Source organism: Heptranchias perlo, unplaced genomic scaffold, assembly GCF_035084215.1.
Source record: "Heptranchias perlo isolate sHepPer1 unplaced genomic scaffold, sHepPer1.hap1 HAP1_SCAFFOLD_79, whole genome shotgun sequence".
In the NCBI taxonomy this organism is placed as follows: domain Eukaryota; kingdom Metazoa; phylum Chordata; class Chondrichthyes; order Hexanchiformes; family Hexanchidae; genus Heptranchias; species Heptranchias perlo.
The window spans coordinates 161,509-178,369 of record NW_027139824.1 but is presented as its reverse complement, the minus strand read 5'-3'; the positions used below and the strand labels follow the sequence as shown (position 1 = coordinate 178,369).

Genomic DNA, 16,861 nt, shown 5'->3' with positions numbered 1-16,861 from the left:
TCAAAACAGGATAGAACAGGGTACTTTCTAAATGGTAAAAAAGTTAAAAACAGTGGATGTCCAAAGGGACTTAGGGTTTCAGGTTTTATTTATATTATTCGTTCACGGGATGTGGGCGTCGCTGGCGAGGCCGGCATTTATTGCCCATCCCTAATTGCCCTCGAGAAGGTGGTGGTGAGCCGCCTTCTTGAACCGCTGCAGTCCGTGTGGTGACGGTTCTCCCACTGTGCTGTTAGGAAGGGAGTTCCAGAATGTTGACCCAGCGACGATGAAGGAACGGCGATATATTTCCAAGTCGGGATAGTGTGTGACTTGGAGGGGAACGTGCAGGTGGTGTTGTTCCCATGTGCCTGCTACTCTTGTCCTTCTAGGTGGTAGAGGTCGCGGGTTTGGGAGGTGCTGTCGAAGAAGCCTTGGCGAGTTGCTGCAGTGCATCCTGTGGATGGTACACACTGCAGCCACTGTGCGCCGTTGCTGAAGGGAGTGAATGTTTAGGGTGGTGGATGGGGTGCCAATCAAGCGGGCTGCTTTATCTTGGATGTTGTCGAGATCCTTTAGTGTTGTTGTAGCTGCACTCATCCAGGCAAGTGGAGAGTATTCCGTCACACTCCTGACTTGTGCCTTGTAGATGGTGGAAAGGCTTTGGGGAGTCAGGAGGTCAATCACTCGCCGCAGAATACCCAGCCTCTGACCTGCTCTCGTGGCCACAGTATTTATATGGCTGGTCCAGTTCAGTTTCTGGTCATTGATGACCCCCAGGATGTTGATGGTGGGAGATTCGGCGATGGAAATGCCGTTGAATGTCAAGGGGAGGTGGTTAGACTCTCTCTTGTTGGAGATGGTCGTTGCCTGGCACTTATCTGGCGCGAATGTTACTTGCCACTTATGAGCCCAAGCCTGGATGTTGTTCAGGTCTTGCTGCATGCGGGCTCGGACTGCTTCATTGTTTGAGGGGTTGCGAATGGAACTGAACACTGTGCAATCATCAGCGAACATCCCCATTTCTGACCTTATGATGGAGGGAAGGTCATTGATGAAGCAGCTGGAGGTGCTTCGGCCTAAGACACTGCTCTGTGGAACTCCTGCAGCAATGTCCTGGGACTGAGATGATTGACCTCCAGCAACCACTACCATCTTCCTTTGTGCTAGACATGACTCCAGCCACTGGAGAGTTTTCCCCCTGATTCCCATTGACTTCAATTTTACCAGGGATCCTTGGTGCCACACTCGGTCAAATGCTGCCTTGATGTCAAGGGCAGTAACTCTCAGCTCACCTCTGGAATTTAGCTCTTTTGTCCATGTTTGGACCAAGACTGTAATGAGGTCTGGAGCCAAGTGGTCCTGGCGGAACCCAAACTGAGCATCGGTGAGCAGGTTATTGGTGAGTAAGTGCTGCTTGATAGCATTTTCGACGATACCTTCCATCACTTTGCTGATGATTGAGAGTAGACTGATGGGGCGTTAATTGGCTGGATTGGATTTGTCCTTCTTTTTGTGGACAGGGCATACCTGGGCAATTTTCCACATTGTCGGGTAGATACTAATTGTAGCTGTATTCGAACAGCTTGGCTAGAGGCGCAGGTAGTTCTGGAGTACAATTCTTCAGCACTACGTCTGGGATGTTGTCGGGGCCCATAGTCTTTGCGGTACATAGATCATTGAAGTGTCATGAACAGGTGCAGAAAATTATCAAGAAGTCTAATGTAATGCTGGCCTTTATATCTAGAGGACTAGAGTACAAGGGGGCAGAAGTTATGCTGCAGCTATACAAAACCCTGGTTAAACCGCACCTGGAGTTCTGTGAGCCGTTCTGGGCACCGCACCTTCAGAAGGACATATTGGCCTTGGAGGGAGTGCAGCGTAGGTTTACTAGAATGATACCCAGACTTCAAGGGTTAAGTTACGAGGAGAGATTACACAAATTGGGGTTTTATTCTCTGGAGTTTCGAAGGTTAAGGGGTGATCTGATCGAAGTTTTTAAGAGATTAAGGGGAACAGATAGGTTGGATAGAGAGAAACTATTTCCGCTGGTTGGGGATTTTAGGAGTAGGGAGCACAGTCTAAAAATTAGAGCCAGACCTTTCAGGAGCGAGATTAGAAAACATTTCTACACACAAAGGGTTGTCGAAGTTTGGAACTCTCTTCCGCAAACGGCAATTGATACTAGCTCAATTGCTAAATTTAAATCTGAAATCGATAGCTTTTTGTCAACCAAAGGTATTATGGGATATGGGCCAAAAGCAGGAATATGGAGTTAGATCACAGATCAGCCATGATCTTATCAAATGGCGGAGCAGGCACGAGGGGCTGAATGGCCTACTCCGGTTCCTATGTTACTATGTTCCTAATGCATTTAGGGAGGGCAAACAGTAAAAGGGAATACGCAGTAAACGGGAATATGTGGAGGAAGTGAGAGACCTTGGAGTGCATGTGCACAGGTCCCTGATGGTGGCAGTACAGGTAGATAAGGTTGCGAAGAAGGCATACGGAATGCTCTCCGTTATTAACCGAGGTATTGAATACAAAAGCAGGGATGTAATGATGGAACTGTATAAAACGCTGGTAAGGCCACAGCTGGAGTATTGTGTGCAATTCTGCTCACCACATTACAGGAAGAACGTAATTGCTCTGGAGAGAATGCAGAGAAGATTTACAATAATGTTGCCACGGCTTGAAAATTGCAGCTACGAGGAGAGATTGGATAGGCTGGTTTTGTTTTCCTTGGAGCAGAGGAGGCTAAGGGGAGACTTTATTGAGGTGTACAAAATTATGTGGGACCGAGATGGAGTAGACAGGAAGTACCTGTTTCCCCTAGCGGAGAGTTCAAGAACTAGAGGTCGTAGATTTCAGCTGATTGGCAGAAGGATTAGAGGGGACATGAGGAAAAACTTTATTACCCAGAGGGTGGTGGGTGAATGGAATTCGCTGCCCGAATTGGTGGTAGAGGCAGGGACCCTCAACTCTTTTAAAAAGTACCTGGGCCTGCTTCTAAAGTGCTGTAAGCTGCAGGGCTACGGACCGGGTGCTGGAAGGTGGGATTCGAATCGGCATCTGGTTGTTCTTCGAGCCGGCGCGGACATGATTGGCCGAATGGCCCCCTTCTGTGCTGTATCTTTTCTATGATTCTATGGTTCTAGGATGGGAGGGTTTTAGAAATCATAAAAAGGTGATCAAGAAATTGATAAAGAGAGAGAAAATTGAATATGAGAATAAACTAGCAAGAAATATAAGAACAGATTGTAAGAACTTCTGCAAATATGTAAAAAAGAATATATTAGCGAAAGTAAACGTGGGTCCCTTAGAGGCTGAGACAGGGGAAATTATAATGGGGAATAAGGAAATGGAAGTGAGGTTAAACAAATATTTTGTATCTGTCTTCACAGTAGAAGACACAAGCAGCATATCAGAAACAATGGAGAACCAAGGGTCTAATGGGAGTGAGGAACTTAAAGTAATTAAGATTAGTAAAGAAAAAGTACTGGAGAAATTAATGGAACTAAAAGTCACAAAATTCCTGGACCTGATGGCATGTATCCTAGGGTTCCAAAAGAGGTGGCTGCAGAAATAGTGGATGGATTGGAATTGATCTTCCAAAATTGACTAGATTCTCGAACGGCCCCCATTGGATTGCAAAGGTAGCAAATGTAACCCCGTTATTCAAGAAAGGAGGGATAGAGAAAATCGGGAACTACAGACCAAGTAGCCTGACATCAGCAGTAGGAAAAATGTTCGAATTTATTATTAAGGACGCAATATCAGGGCACTTAGAAAATCATAATATGATTAGGCAGAGTCAACACGGGAAAGGGAAATTGTGTTTGACAAATCTATTAGAGTTTTTTGAGGGTATAACTAGTAGGGTAGATAAAGGCGAACCAGTGAATGTAGTATATTTGGATTTCCAAAAGTCATTCGATAAGGTGCCACACAAGAGGTTGTTACAAGATTAGGGCTCATGGGGTTGGGGATAATATATTAGTGCGGATTGGGTATTGGTTAATGGACAGAAAACAGAGCGTCGGAAAACATGGGTCATTCTCGAGTTGGCAGGATGTAACTCGTGGGGCGCCGCAAGGATCAGTACTTGGGCCTCAACTATTTACAATCTATATTAATGACTTGGATGAAAGGACCGATTGTAATGTATCCAAGTTTGCCGACGATACAGACAGGTGGGAAAGTAAGCTCTGAGGAGGATGCATGGAGGCTCCAAAATGTTAGAGGCAGCTTAAGTGAATGGCTGCGATGGTGACACATGGAGTATAATGTGGGAAAATGTGAAATTATCCACTTGGTAGGAAGAATAGAAAAGCAGAATATTTTTTATAAGGTGAGACACTATCAAATGTTGACAGTCAGAGTGATTTGGGTGTCCTTGTACATGAATCACAGAAAGTTAACATGCAGGTACAGCAAGCAAGAAGGAAGGCAAATAATAATAGCAAGATGGTTGGAGTATAAGAATAAAGAGGTCTTGCTGCAATTGTACACGGCTTTGGTGAGACCACACCTGGAGTACTGCGTATAGTTTTGTTCTCCTTATCTAAGGAAGGATATACTTGCCTTAGAGGGGGTGCAACGAAGGTTCACGAGATTGATTCCTGGGATGAGAGGGTTGACCTATGAGGAGAGATTGGGTAGAATGGGCCTATACTCTCTGGAGTTTAGAAGAATGAGAGGTGATCTCAATGAAACATATAAAATTCTTAGAGGGTAAATGCTGAGAGGCTGTTTCTCCTGGTGGAGAATATAAAACTAGGGGTCAAAGTGTCCAAGTAAGGGGTCGGCCATTTAGGACCGAGATGAGGAAACATTTCTTCACTCAAAGGGTTTTGGATCTTTCGAATTCTCTGCCCCAGCGGGCTGTGGATGCTGAGTCGTTGATTATATTCAAGACTGAGATCAGCAGATTTTTGGACACGAATGGAATCAAGGGATATGGGGACAGGGCGGGAAAGTGGAGTTAGAGTCTTAGAGTCATAGAGTTATACAGCACGGATAGAGGCCCTTCGGCCCATCGTGTCCGCGCCGGCCATCAGCCCTGTCTACTCTAATCCCATATTCCAGCATTTGGTCCGTAGCCTTGTATGCTATGGCATTTCAAGTGCTCATCCAAATGCTTCTTGAATGTTGTGAGGGTTCCTGCCTCCACAACCCTTTCAGGCAGTGAGTTCCAGACTCCAACCACCCTCTGGGTGAAAAAGTTCTTTCTCAAATCCCCTCTAAACCTCCCGCCTTTTACCTTGAATCTATGTCCCCTTGTTATAGTACCCTCAACGAATGGAAAAAGCTCCTTAGTATCCATCCTATCTGTGCCCCTCATAATTTTGTACACCTCAATCATGTCCCCCTTGAGGTCGAAGATCAGCCATGATCTTAATCAATGGCGGAGCAGGCTCGAGGGGCCGGATGACCTACTCCTGCTCCTATTTCTTATATTCATATGTTCTTAGAATGGTAACATGCATGAGCGCCTTCAGTTATGTGGAGAGAATGGAGAATGCGTATTGAAGGTTAAGAAGAGATTTGATAGAGGCTTTCAAAATCATGACTGGTTTTAATAGAGCAAATAAGGTAGAACTGTTTCCCGTGGCAAAGGGGTCGGTAACCAGAGGAAACAGATTTAAGGTGATTGACAAAAGAGCCAGAGGCGACACGAGGAAACATTTTTTACCCAGCACGCTGTTATGATCTGGATTGCACTACCTGAAAGTGTGGTGGAAGCAGATTCAGTGTTATCTTTCTAAAGGGAATTGGATAAATACTGGAAGGGAAAAAATAACAGGGCTACGGGAAAACAGCAGGCGAATGGGACTAATAGGATAGCTCTATGAAAGAGCCGGCACAGGTAGGATGGGCTGAATGGCCTCCTTCAGTGCTGTATCAATCCATGATTCTATGTATAGGATAATGCGAAAAATATTCGTGCATATTTGTGCATTTGATGGGAAATGTTTTTTCAGTTATGTGATGAGTGAGAGAACTGTCAAGGACTGTATTCGGTCATTGAAGGCTGCTCGTGCACACATTATGAAGGATTCATAGGGTATGACGGTGATACTAAATGAGTGCTTTGCATTGGTCTTCACTCTTGAAGATGATGCTCGACTGTTAGATTTTAATGATGTTGTCAATAATAACACTGTTAATGTCAACAAATTTGAACATATTGTTTTAGAATGAATGAGGAACTTTAAAATAGATAGGGCAGCCGATCCGAATGATATCCATTCATGAGCCCTTAGGGAGATGGGGCAGGTGCTCTGTGAAACTCGTATCCATATCTTTAATAGTTCGCTGCACTCTAGGACGCTTTCCTTAGACAGAAAGGAATCCAAAGTAGTCCCCATCTTTAAAAAAATAGGTAAGACGGACCAGGATAACTATTTGATGAGAGAGTTAGAGAAGCTGCTTGAGGGAATCAATAGGGGTGCAATATATGACTGCTTAGATTGGGAATATTAGTTGCACCCAACATGCTTTCAAGATGTTGGATTAGGGAAGCCCAGTAGACAATGTCCACTTAGACTTCCAAACAATCTTTTGACAAGGTACCGTGCAAGACACTTCTCTACAAGATCGAAGCTTACGGTATTAGTGGTAATATATTGATCTGGATTGAGAACTGGCTGGACGGCCATAGGCCGAAAGTAGTTATTGTTGGATTTGCATCTGTTGGGAGACCAGTCATCAGTGCTGTCCCCCAGAGATCAGTGTTAGGACCATTGCTTTTTACTTGTTTTATTAATATAGGTATCGGGGGCAAAGTCTGCAATGTTACAGATGATACAAAGATTTGTCCGAGTGGACGATGCTGGACTGTTACAGGCGGATCTTGATGCATTAGGGGATTGGGGTCGTGACAGGCTAATGATGTTTAACTTTGAAAAGTGCATGTGGGCAAGGTGAATGCTCAACATACATACACCCTTCAGGTGAAAGCATTGAGGCAGGTGTAGAATGAAAAAGCTCTGGGCATTCTAGTGCATAGATCTCCAAAGATTCATGAGCAGTGCCGTGAATCGATAGCTAGAGTGAATAGGGTGCATTGACAGGACAAAGGAACATAGGAAAAGGAGTAGGCCATTCAGCCCCTCGAAACTGTTCTGCCATTCATTTAGATCGTGGCTGATATGAATCTGAACTCCATCTACCCACATTCGTTCCATAACCCTTAATAATCTTACCTATTAAAAATATATCAATCTCAGTTTGGAAATTTTCAATTGACCCCCAGTCTCAACAACTTTTTGGGGAGAACATTCCAGATTCCCACTACCCTTTGTGTGAAGAAGTACTTCCTGGCATCACTCCTAATTTTAAGGTTATGCCCCCTTGTTCTGTACTCCCCCAAGAGAGGAAATAAATTCTCACTATTTACCCCATCATACCCTTTAATTATCTTAAACACCTCAATTAGATAACCTAGTAATCTTCTTTATTCATGGGATTACAAGTTTAGCCTATGCAACCTGTCCTCATAATTTAACCCTTTTAGCCCCGGTATCATCCTGGTGAAGCTGCGGTGCACCTTCTCCAAGGACAATTATCTCCTTCCTGAGGTGCGTTGCCCAGAACTGAATGCAGTATCTTCAGAAAGGTTCTAACTAGAGCTCTGTACAGCTATAACATAACGTCCAGCCCCTTGTATTCCACCCCTTGAGATAAAGACCAAAATTCCATTAGCCTTTTTAATTATTTTGTTCCTGTCCATTAGCTTTTAGTGATTTCTGTACCTAAACCTCTCTGCTCATCCACAGTTACTAGCTTCTTGCCATTTAAAAAAATAATCTGATCTATCCTTCTTAGATCAAAAGTGGATGACCTCAAACTTTCCCACATTGGACTCCAAATGACTCTAAGACAAAGTCTATTATTTTTTGCTTGTACAAGGGCTTGGTCAGGCCTCAGTTTGAATACTGCGTCCAGTTGTGGTCTCCCCACATGGTAAGTGATATTGAGGCTTTGCAAAAAGTGCAGAGGAGGGCCACTATACAAATTCCCAATTGGAAGCATCTTTGTTATTAAGATAGGCTAAAACAGCTGGGATTCTACACTATCGAGAAGCGTAGACTTAGTGGTGATTTGATGGAGGTGTATAAGATGATGAAGGAAATTGAAGGGAGTAAAGAAAGTGTTCGAGTAGACAGTTTTTGCCAACAAAATAGGTTATGGGGTACTAGAGGGTCACATAAGAACATTGAACAAAAGAATTAAGAGGTGGAGTAGGCCATATGGCCCGATATTCTGTAAAATAAGAATGTAAATGGGATAGAGGAACGAAGGGATCTAGGAGTACAGATTTACAAAGCATTCAAAGTAACAACGCGGGTCAACACGGCCATAAAATGCAAACAAAGCACTGGGGTTCGTTTCTAGGGGAATATAATTGAAAAGCAGAAAAGTTAAACTTGTGTAGAACCTTGGTTAGACAACACTTAGAACACTGCAATTAAAACATAAAGTTCTGGGAACACTCAGCAGGTCAGGCAGCATCTGTTGGGAGAGAAACAGAGTTAACGTTTCAGATCTGTGCACAGTTCTGGTCTCCATGTTATAAAAAGTACATAGAGGCACTTGAGAATGTGCAAAAATATTCACAAGAATTATAGCAGATCTTAGAGCTTATAACTATCAGGAAAGATTGAACAGGCTGTAGCCCTTTCCTTTAGAAAAGAGAAGGCTAAGGGGTGACCTAATAGAGGTCTTTAAACTTATCAAGTGGTTTGATAGGGTAGAAGCCGAGAAAATGTTTGCACTTGCGAGGCAGTCCAAAACTAAGGGTTATCAATATATGATAGTCGCTGATAAATCCAATAATGAATTTAGGAGGCACTTTATTACTCTAGAGAGTGGTTAGAATGTCCTAACATAGACTGGGATAGTAACAGTGTAAAGGGCAATGAGGGGGAAGAATTTTTGAAATGTGTTTAGGAGAACTTTCTTGATCAGTTCGTTTCCGGCCCAACGAGAAAGGAGGCATATTTGGATCTGGTTCTAGGGAATGAGTTGGGTCAATTGGAGCAAGTGTCAGTGGGGGAACATTTAGGGAACAGCAATCATAGTATCATAAGGTTTAGATTAGTTATGGAAAAGGACAAGGAGCAATCTAGAGTAAAATACTCAATTGGAGGAGGGCCCATTTCAGTGGCTTGAGAACGGATCTGGCCCGGGTAAATTGGAATCAAAAACTGGCAGGTAAAACTGTAATCAAAAATGGGGGGCCTTTAAAGAGGAGATGGTTCGGGTATAGTCTAAGCAAATTTCTATGAGGGGCCAAGATAGTGCAACCAAATTCAGAACGCCCTGGATGACGAAAGAGATAGAGAGTAAGATGAACCAGAAAAGTCTGGCTTATGACAGACATCAGGCTAATAATGCAAGTGAGAACCAGGCTGAATATGGAAAGTTCAGAGGAGAAGTGAAAAAGAATATGAGGGGTAAAGAGAGAGTACAAGAATAGACTGGTGGCTGACATAAAAGGGAATCCCAAAGTATTCTATAGGCATATCAAAAGTAAACTGGGAGTAAAAGGAGTGGTGGGGCTGATTAAGGACCAAAAAGGAGATCTACACATGGAGGCCGAGGTAGTAAATGAGTACTTTGCATCTGTCTTTATCAAGGAAGAAGATGCTGCCAAAGTCACAGTAGAAGACGAGGTAGTTGAGATACTGGATGGACTAAAAATTGATAAAGAGGAGGTACTAGAAAGGCTACCTGTACTTAAAGTAGGCAAGTCACTCGGTCTGGATGGGATGAATCCTAGGTTGCTGAGAGATGTCAGGGTGGAAATTGCAGAGGTGCTGGACATAATATTCCAAACATCCTTAGATACAGGGGTGGTGCGAGAGGACTGGAGAATTGCGAATGTTACACCCTTGTTCAAAAAGGGTGTAACGGTAAACCCAGCAGCGACAGGCCAGTCAGTTTAACCTCAATGTTGGGGAAGTTTTTAGAAACGATAATCTGGGACAACATTAACAGTCACTTAGACAAGCGTGGATTAATAAAGGAAAGCCAGCACGGATTTGTTAAAGGCAATTCTGTTTAACTAACCTGATAGAGTTTTTTGATAAGGTAACAGAGAGGGTAGACGACGGCAATACAGTTGATATGGTGTATTTGGACTTTTAAAAGGCGTTTGATAAAGCGCCACCTAATACGTTTGTCCACAGACTCGAAGCTCATGGATGTATATTAATGACTTGGACTTGGGTATACAGGGCACAATTTAAAAATCTTCAGATGTCACAAAACTTACTAGTGTAGTAAACAGTGAAGAGGATACTGATAGACTTCAAGAGGACATAGAGAGGCTGGTGTAATGGGCGCACACATGGCAGATGAAATTTAACGCAGAGAAGTGTGAAATTATACATTTCGGCAGGAAGAACGAGTAGAGGCAATATAAACTAAATGGTACAATTCTAAACGGGGTGCAGGAACACAGAGGCCTGGGTGTATATGTGCACAAATCGTTGACGTTAGCAGGGCAGGTTGAGAAAGCAGTTTAAAATGCATATGAGATCCTGGCCTTTATAGATTAATAGAATACTAAAACAAGGATTTATGTTGAACCTTTATAAAACACCGCACCTGAGGAAGGATGTGAAGGCATTGGGGAGGATGGAAAGGAGATTTACTAGAATGGTTCGATGGATGAGGGAATTCAGTTATGTGAATAGACTGGAGAAGCTGGGTTTGTTCACCTGAGAGAAGAGAAGGCTAAGACGATTTGTTAGAAGTGTTCAAAATCATGACGGGTTTAGATAAAGAAAATGAGGAGAAACTGTTCCCTTTGGCCAAATGGTCGAGAACTAGAGGACACAGATTTAAGGTGATTGGCAATAGAACCAAAGGCGACGTGAGGAAAAGCTTTTTTATGCAGCGAGTAGTTATGATCTGGAATGCGCTGCCTGAAAGGATGGTGGAAGCAGATTCAATAGTGGCTTTCAAAAAGAAATTGGATAAATACTTGAAGGGAAAATTTGCAGGTCTACGGGGAAAGAGCAGGGGAGTGGGACTAACAGGATTGCTCTTACAAAGAGCTGGCACTGGCTTGATAGGCCGGATGGCCTCCTTCTGTGCTGTAACCACTCTATGATTCTATGTGGAACTTGCAACTACATGGAATGGTTGAGGTGATTAACATAGATGCACTTAAGGGGAAACTAAAGTGACAAACATGAGTGACAAAGCAATAGAAAGATATGCTGATAGGCTTAGATTAGGTGGGGTGGGAGGAATCTTGTGCGCAGCATAAACACCGGCAAAGAACAGTTGAGCCAACTGGCCTATTTCTGCACTGTAAATTCTATGTAAAATCTTTGTATTGTTACACCCGAAGGTGACCCTGTGGTATTGTAGCATAGTGGTTATGTTACTGGACTAATAATCCGGAGTTATGAGTTCAAATCCCGCTACAGCAGCTGGAGAATTTAAATTCAATTAATTAAATAAAATCTGGAATTAAAATACTGGTATCAGGAATGGTGGCCATGAAACTACCGGAGTGTCGTAAGAACCCATCTGGTTCACTAATGTCCTTTAGGGAAGGAAACCTGCTGCCCTTACCCGGTCTAGTGTGGCTCCAGACCCACAGCAATGTGGTTGATTCTTAATGGCCTAATAAGTCACACACAATTGTAAAATCTCGCTTACAAAAAGGTCACAATAAGAATAAAACCGGACACGACAAAGGCAAATCCAAGCCCAGTCGACACTGCAAAGTCCTCCTCACTAACATCTGGGGGCTTGTCCCAAAATTGGGAGTGCTGTCCCACAGACTAGTCAAGCAATGAGCCAGACTCACAGAATCATATCTTTCAGCCAATGTCCCAGACTCTTCCATTTTCCATCTTCCATCCTGTCCCACCAGCAGGACAGACCCACGAGAGGTGGCAGTACAGTGATATAGAGTCAGGAGGGAGTGATCCTGGGAGTCCTCAACATTGACTCTGGACCTCATGAAATCTCATGGCATCAGGTCAAACATGGGCAAGGAAACCTGCTGCTGATTATCACCTATTGCCCTCCCTCAGCTGATGAATCCGTCCTCCTCCATGTTGAACACCACTCAGAGGAAGCACTGAGAGTAGCAAGGGCACAGAATGTACTCTGGGAGGGGGACTTCAATGTCCATCACCAAGAGTGGCTCGGTAGCACCACTACTGATCGAGCCGGCCGAGTCCTAAAGGACATAGCTGTTAGACTGGGCATGCAGCAACACAACACGAGGGAAAAAACTTACCTGACCTCGTCCTCACAAATTTTTCTGTCGCAAATGCATCTGTCCATGACATTATTGGCAGGAGTGACCACCGCACATTCTTCGCACTGAGGACACCATCCAACGTGTTGGGTGGCACTGCCACCGTGCTAAATGGGATAGATTCAGAACAGATCTAGCAGCTCAAAACTGGACATCCGTGAGGCACTGTGGACCATCAGCAGCAGCAGAATTGTATTCCAGCACAATCTGTAACCTCATGGCCCGGAATATTCCTCACTCTACCTTTACCAACAAGCCAGGGGATCAACCCTGGTTCAATGAGGAGTGTAGAAGAGCACGCCAGGAGCAGCACCAGGCGTACCTAAAAATGAGCTGCCAACCTGGTGAAGCTGCAACTCAGGACTGCATGCATGCTAAACAGCGGAAGCAACATGCCACAGACAGAGCTAAGCGATTCCACCATCAACGGATCAGATCAAAGTTCTGCAGTCCTGCCACATCCAGTCGTGAATGGTGGTGGACAATTAAACAACTAACGGCAGGAGGAGGCTCTGGAAACATCCCCATTCTCAATGATGGCGGAGTCCAGCACGTGAGTGCAAAAGACAAGGCTGAAGCGTTTGCAACCATCTTCAGCCAGAAGTGCCGAGTGGATGATCCATCTCAGCCGCTTCCCGATATCCCCACCATGACAGAAGCCAGTCTTCAGCCAATTCGATTCACTCCACGTGATATCAAGAAATGGCTGAGCGCACTGGATACAGCAAAGGCTATGGGCCCCGACAACATCCCGGCTGTAGTGCTGAAGACTTGTGCTCCAGAATAAGTTGCGCCTCTAGCCAAGCTTTTCCAGTACAGCTACAACACTGGCATTTACCCGACAATGTGGAAAATTGCCCAGGTATGTCCTGTCCACAAAAAGCAGGACAAATTCAATCCGGCCAATTACTGCCCCATCAGTCTACTCTCAATCATCAGTAAAGTGATGGAAGGTATCGTCGACAGTGCTATCAAGCGGCACTTATTCTCCAATAACCTACTCACCGATGCTCAGTTTGGGTTCCGCCAGGACCACTCGGCTCCAGACCTCATTACAGCCTTGGTCTGAACATGTACAAAAGAGCTGAATTCCAGAGGTGAGGTGAGAGTGACTGCCCTTGACATCAAGGCAGCATTTGACCGAGTGTGGCACCAAGGAGCCCTTGTAAAACTGAAATCAATGGGAATCAGGGGGAAAACTCTCCAGTGGCTGGAGTCATACCTGGCACAAAGGAAGATGGTAGTGGTTGTTGAAGGCCAATTATCTCGGCTCCAGGGCATTGCTGCAGGAGTTCCTCAAGGCAGTGTCCTAGGCCCAACCATCTTCAGCTGCTTCATCAATGACCTTCCCTCCATCATAAGGTCAGAAATGGGGATGTTCGCTGATGCTTGCACTGTGTTCAGTTCCATTCGCAGCCCCTCAGATAATGAAGCAGTCCGAGCCCGCATGCAGCAAGACCTGGACAACATCCAGGCTTGGGCTCATAAGTGGCAAGTAACATTCGCGCCAGACAAGTGCCAGGCAATGACCATCTCCAACAAGAGAGAGTCTAACCACCTCCCCTTGACATTCAACTGCATTACCATCGCCGAATCCCCCACCATCAACATCCTGGGTGTCACCATTGACCAGAAACTTAACTGTGGCTGCAAGAGCAGGTCAGAGGCTGGGTATTCTGCGGCGAGTGACTCACCTCTTGTCTTCCCAAAGACTTTCTGCTATCTACAAGGCACAAGTCAGGAGTGTGATGGAATACTCTCCACTTGTCTGGATGACTGCAGCTCCAACAACACTCAAGAAGTTCGACACCATCCAGGACAAAGCAGCCCGCTTGATTGGCACCCCATCCACCACACTAACCATTCACTCCCTTCACCACCACAGGATGCACTGCAGCAACTCGCCAAAGCTTCTTCGACAGCACCTCCCAAACCCGCGACTTCCACGTGTCTATTTGTGCCCTCAGCTCATCCGCCTTATTCATTAGACTCCCTGAATTGAGGTCCTTGCTTTAAGCGGTGCCAAACTCCCTTGTTGTTTATTTTCGAACCTTTGTTTCCTCTGCCTTCCAAACTAATTTACTAATTTTCTGCGTTCTATCTCCAGTTGTCATTCTGTCCCATCTGAATCTACATTCAGGTTCTCATCTCCCTGCCAAGCTAATTTAAACCCTCCGTCCAACAGCGCTGGCGAACCTCCCCGTGAGGATATTGGTCCTGGCCCTGTTGAGGTGCAACATGTCCGTCCTGTACAGATCCCACCTCCCCCAGAACTGGTCCCAATGTCCCAGGAATCTAAAGCCCTCCCTCTTGCACCATCTCACCAGCCAGCATAAGTAACAGCGGTGATGTTGCATTTTTGTTAATTGAAAAATGCCGCCATATAACTTGATAATTGGAGGAGAAGGATTTTCAATTATTGGATTCTGTCTATTTCATGCATGTCGATGAAGTGAACAGTGTAGGTGTACAGTTGGAGACTTGGATAATCTGTAGAAACATTAAACTATTCATACAGACTTCAGCATTTGACAAACTTACACGAAGAATAGGATCGTTGGAACACCAGGCAGGTGAATAGAATGCAGGTGCACGATGTTAGGGTTTACTCGGATGTGAAAAGGGGCATTGAAAAAGAGAGTGGAGAGTAGAGAGATAAAGAGGAGCGATAGAGAAAGAGACTGAGAAGGAAAACGAGAGAAAGGGGAGAAGGAACGAGAGAAAGAAAGATAGATAGAGAGAAAGAGCAGCAGTGGGGTGAATAACTCATCTGAATGAACTGCTGAAATTTACAGTACAATTATGAAGAGGAAATGTGACTTGAAAGTGTTATTAGAATGTTGTCAGAATGTGAGAGTTTTATTGCACTCGAGTCGTTAGTCTGTTCATGTGAATGTTCCTTTTTTCTTATTTAATGTGTGAATAAATAAACAGAATTGAAATCTAATAATTAATAGAATCAAACATTTTTTGACCGTAATGAATGATTAAGATACTGTATTCTAAAAATTGTGTATCAGCTTAATTCAATAAAGAACAAAGCCAATTTAATTAATACATTTTAGCTTACTTTTAATTGAATGTGCAAAGTAAATTTATTGAACGCCTGCTGCTAATGAACAGATGGTGCAAGCTCAGTGTCTCAGCGGACATTTCTCACTGCATAAATCAGAACTCCTCTCAATGTATTGCCTCACAGTGAATGTGAAAGTGAGAGTCAGAATCAGAACAAGCCATCACTTCTCAAAGAAAATGGATCAAATATTTATCACTGTTCGCCTCACAGAGTCCATTTACTACCCTGTTCTCAGCATCTTTGGAGTTGTCGGTACGTTTTTGGTAGTTGTTAGTTGTGTGAATAAGTGGTGGTGCATGTCCAATGATGGAGCAAGGTTTCCTGCCATGCTTCTCAAACAATCGCTTCCGAATTTTTATGATTTTTATGAATTTTCATGATTTATTAAAATACATTTAGTCATTGAAACTTTACACATTAATGTCTCTGTATCTCCTGTATAGGAGCAGTGTTAGTGGATTACTGTCTCTGTATCTCCAGTATAGGAGCAGTGTCAGTGGATTACTGTCTCAATCTCAAGTATAGGAGCAGTGTCAGTGGATTACTGTCCCTCTATCTCAAGTATAGGAGCAGTGTCAGTGGATTTCTGTCTCTCTATCTCAAGTATAGGAGCAGTGTTAGTGGATTATTGTCTCTCTATCTCCAGTATAGGAGCAGTGTTAGCGGATTACTGCCTCTCTATCTCCAGAATAGGAGCAGTGATAGTGGATTACTGTCTCTGTATCTCCAGTATAGGAGCACTGTTTGCGGATTACTCTCTCTTTCTCCAGTACAAGAGCAGTGTTAGCGGATTACTGCCTCTCTATCTCCAGAATAGGAGCAGTGAGAGTGGATTACTGTCTCTCTATCTCCAGTATAGGAGCAGTGTTTGTGGATTACTGTCTCTCTATCTCCAGTTTAGGAGCACTGTTAGTTGATTAATGTCTCTATCTCCAGCATAGGAGCAGTGTTAGTGGATTACTGTCTCTGTATCTCCAGTATAGGAGCAGTGTCAGTGGATTACTGTCCATCTATCTCCAGTATAGGAGCAGTGTTAGCGGATTACTGTCTCTCTGCATCTCCAGTATAGAAGCAGTGTTATTGGATTCATATCTCTGTATCTCAAGCATAGGAACAGTGTTGTGCATTACTCTGTCTGTACCTCCAGTTTAGGAGCAGTGTCAGCGGATTAATTTCTCTGTATCACTAGTATAGGAGCAGTGTCAGCGGATTACTGCCACTGTATCTACAGGATAGGAGTAGTGTTAGCTGATTACTGTCTCTCTATCTCCAGTATAAGAGCAATGTTAGCGGATTACTGTCTCTCTATCTCCAGAAAAGGAGCAGTGTTAGTGAATTACTGTCTCTGTATCCAGTATAGGAGCAGTGTTAGTGGATTACTGTCTCTCTATCTCCAGTATAGGAGCAGTGTAAGCGGATTACTGTCTCTCTATCTGCAGTATAGGAGCAGTGTTAATGGATTACTGTCTCTGTATCCGGTATAGGAGCATTGTCAGCGGATTACTGTCTCCCTA

At 44.1% G+C, this 16,861-nt stretch overlaps 1 protein-coding gene across 1 annotated transcript in view; it reads left to right on the top strand.

The window, feature by feature from the left end:
* The first annotated feature begins 9,310 nt into the window (after positions 1–9,310).
* LOC137319266 (probable G-protein coupled receptor 139) overlaps positions 9,311–16,861 on the top strand; it is a 29,447-nt gene continuing 21,896 nt past the window's right edge. Inside the window, exon 1 of the mRNA XM_067981559.1 lies at positions 9,311–9,440. Coding sequence (XP_067837660.1) covers positions 9,311–9,440 — 130 coding nt within the window. The remainder of the gene's footprint in view (positions 9,441–16,861) is intronic.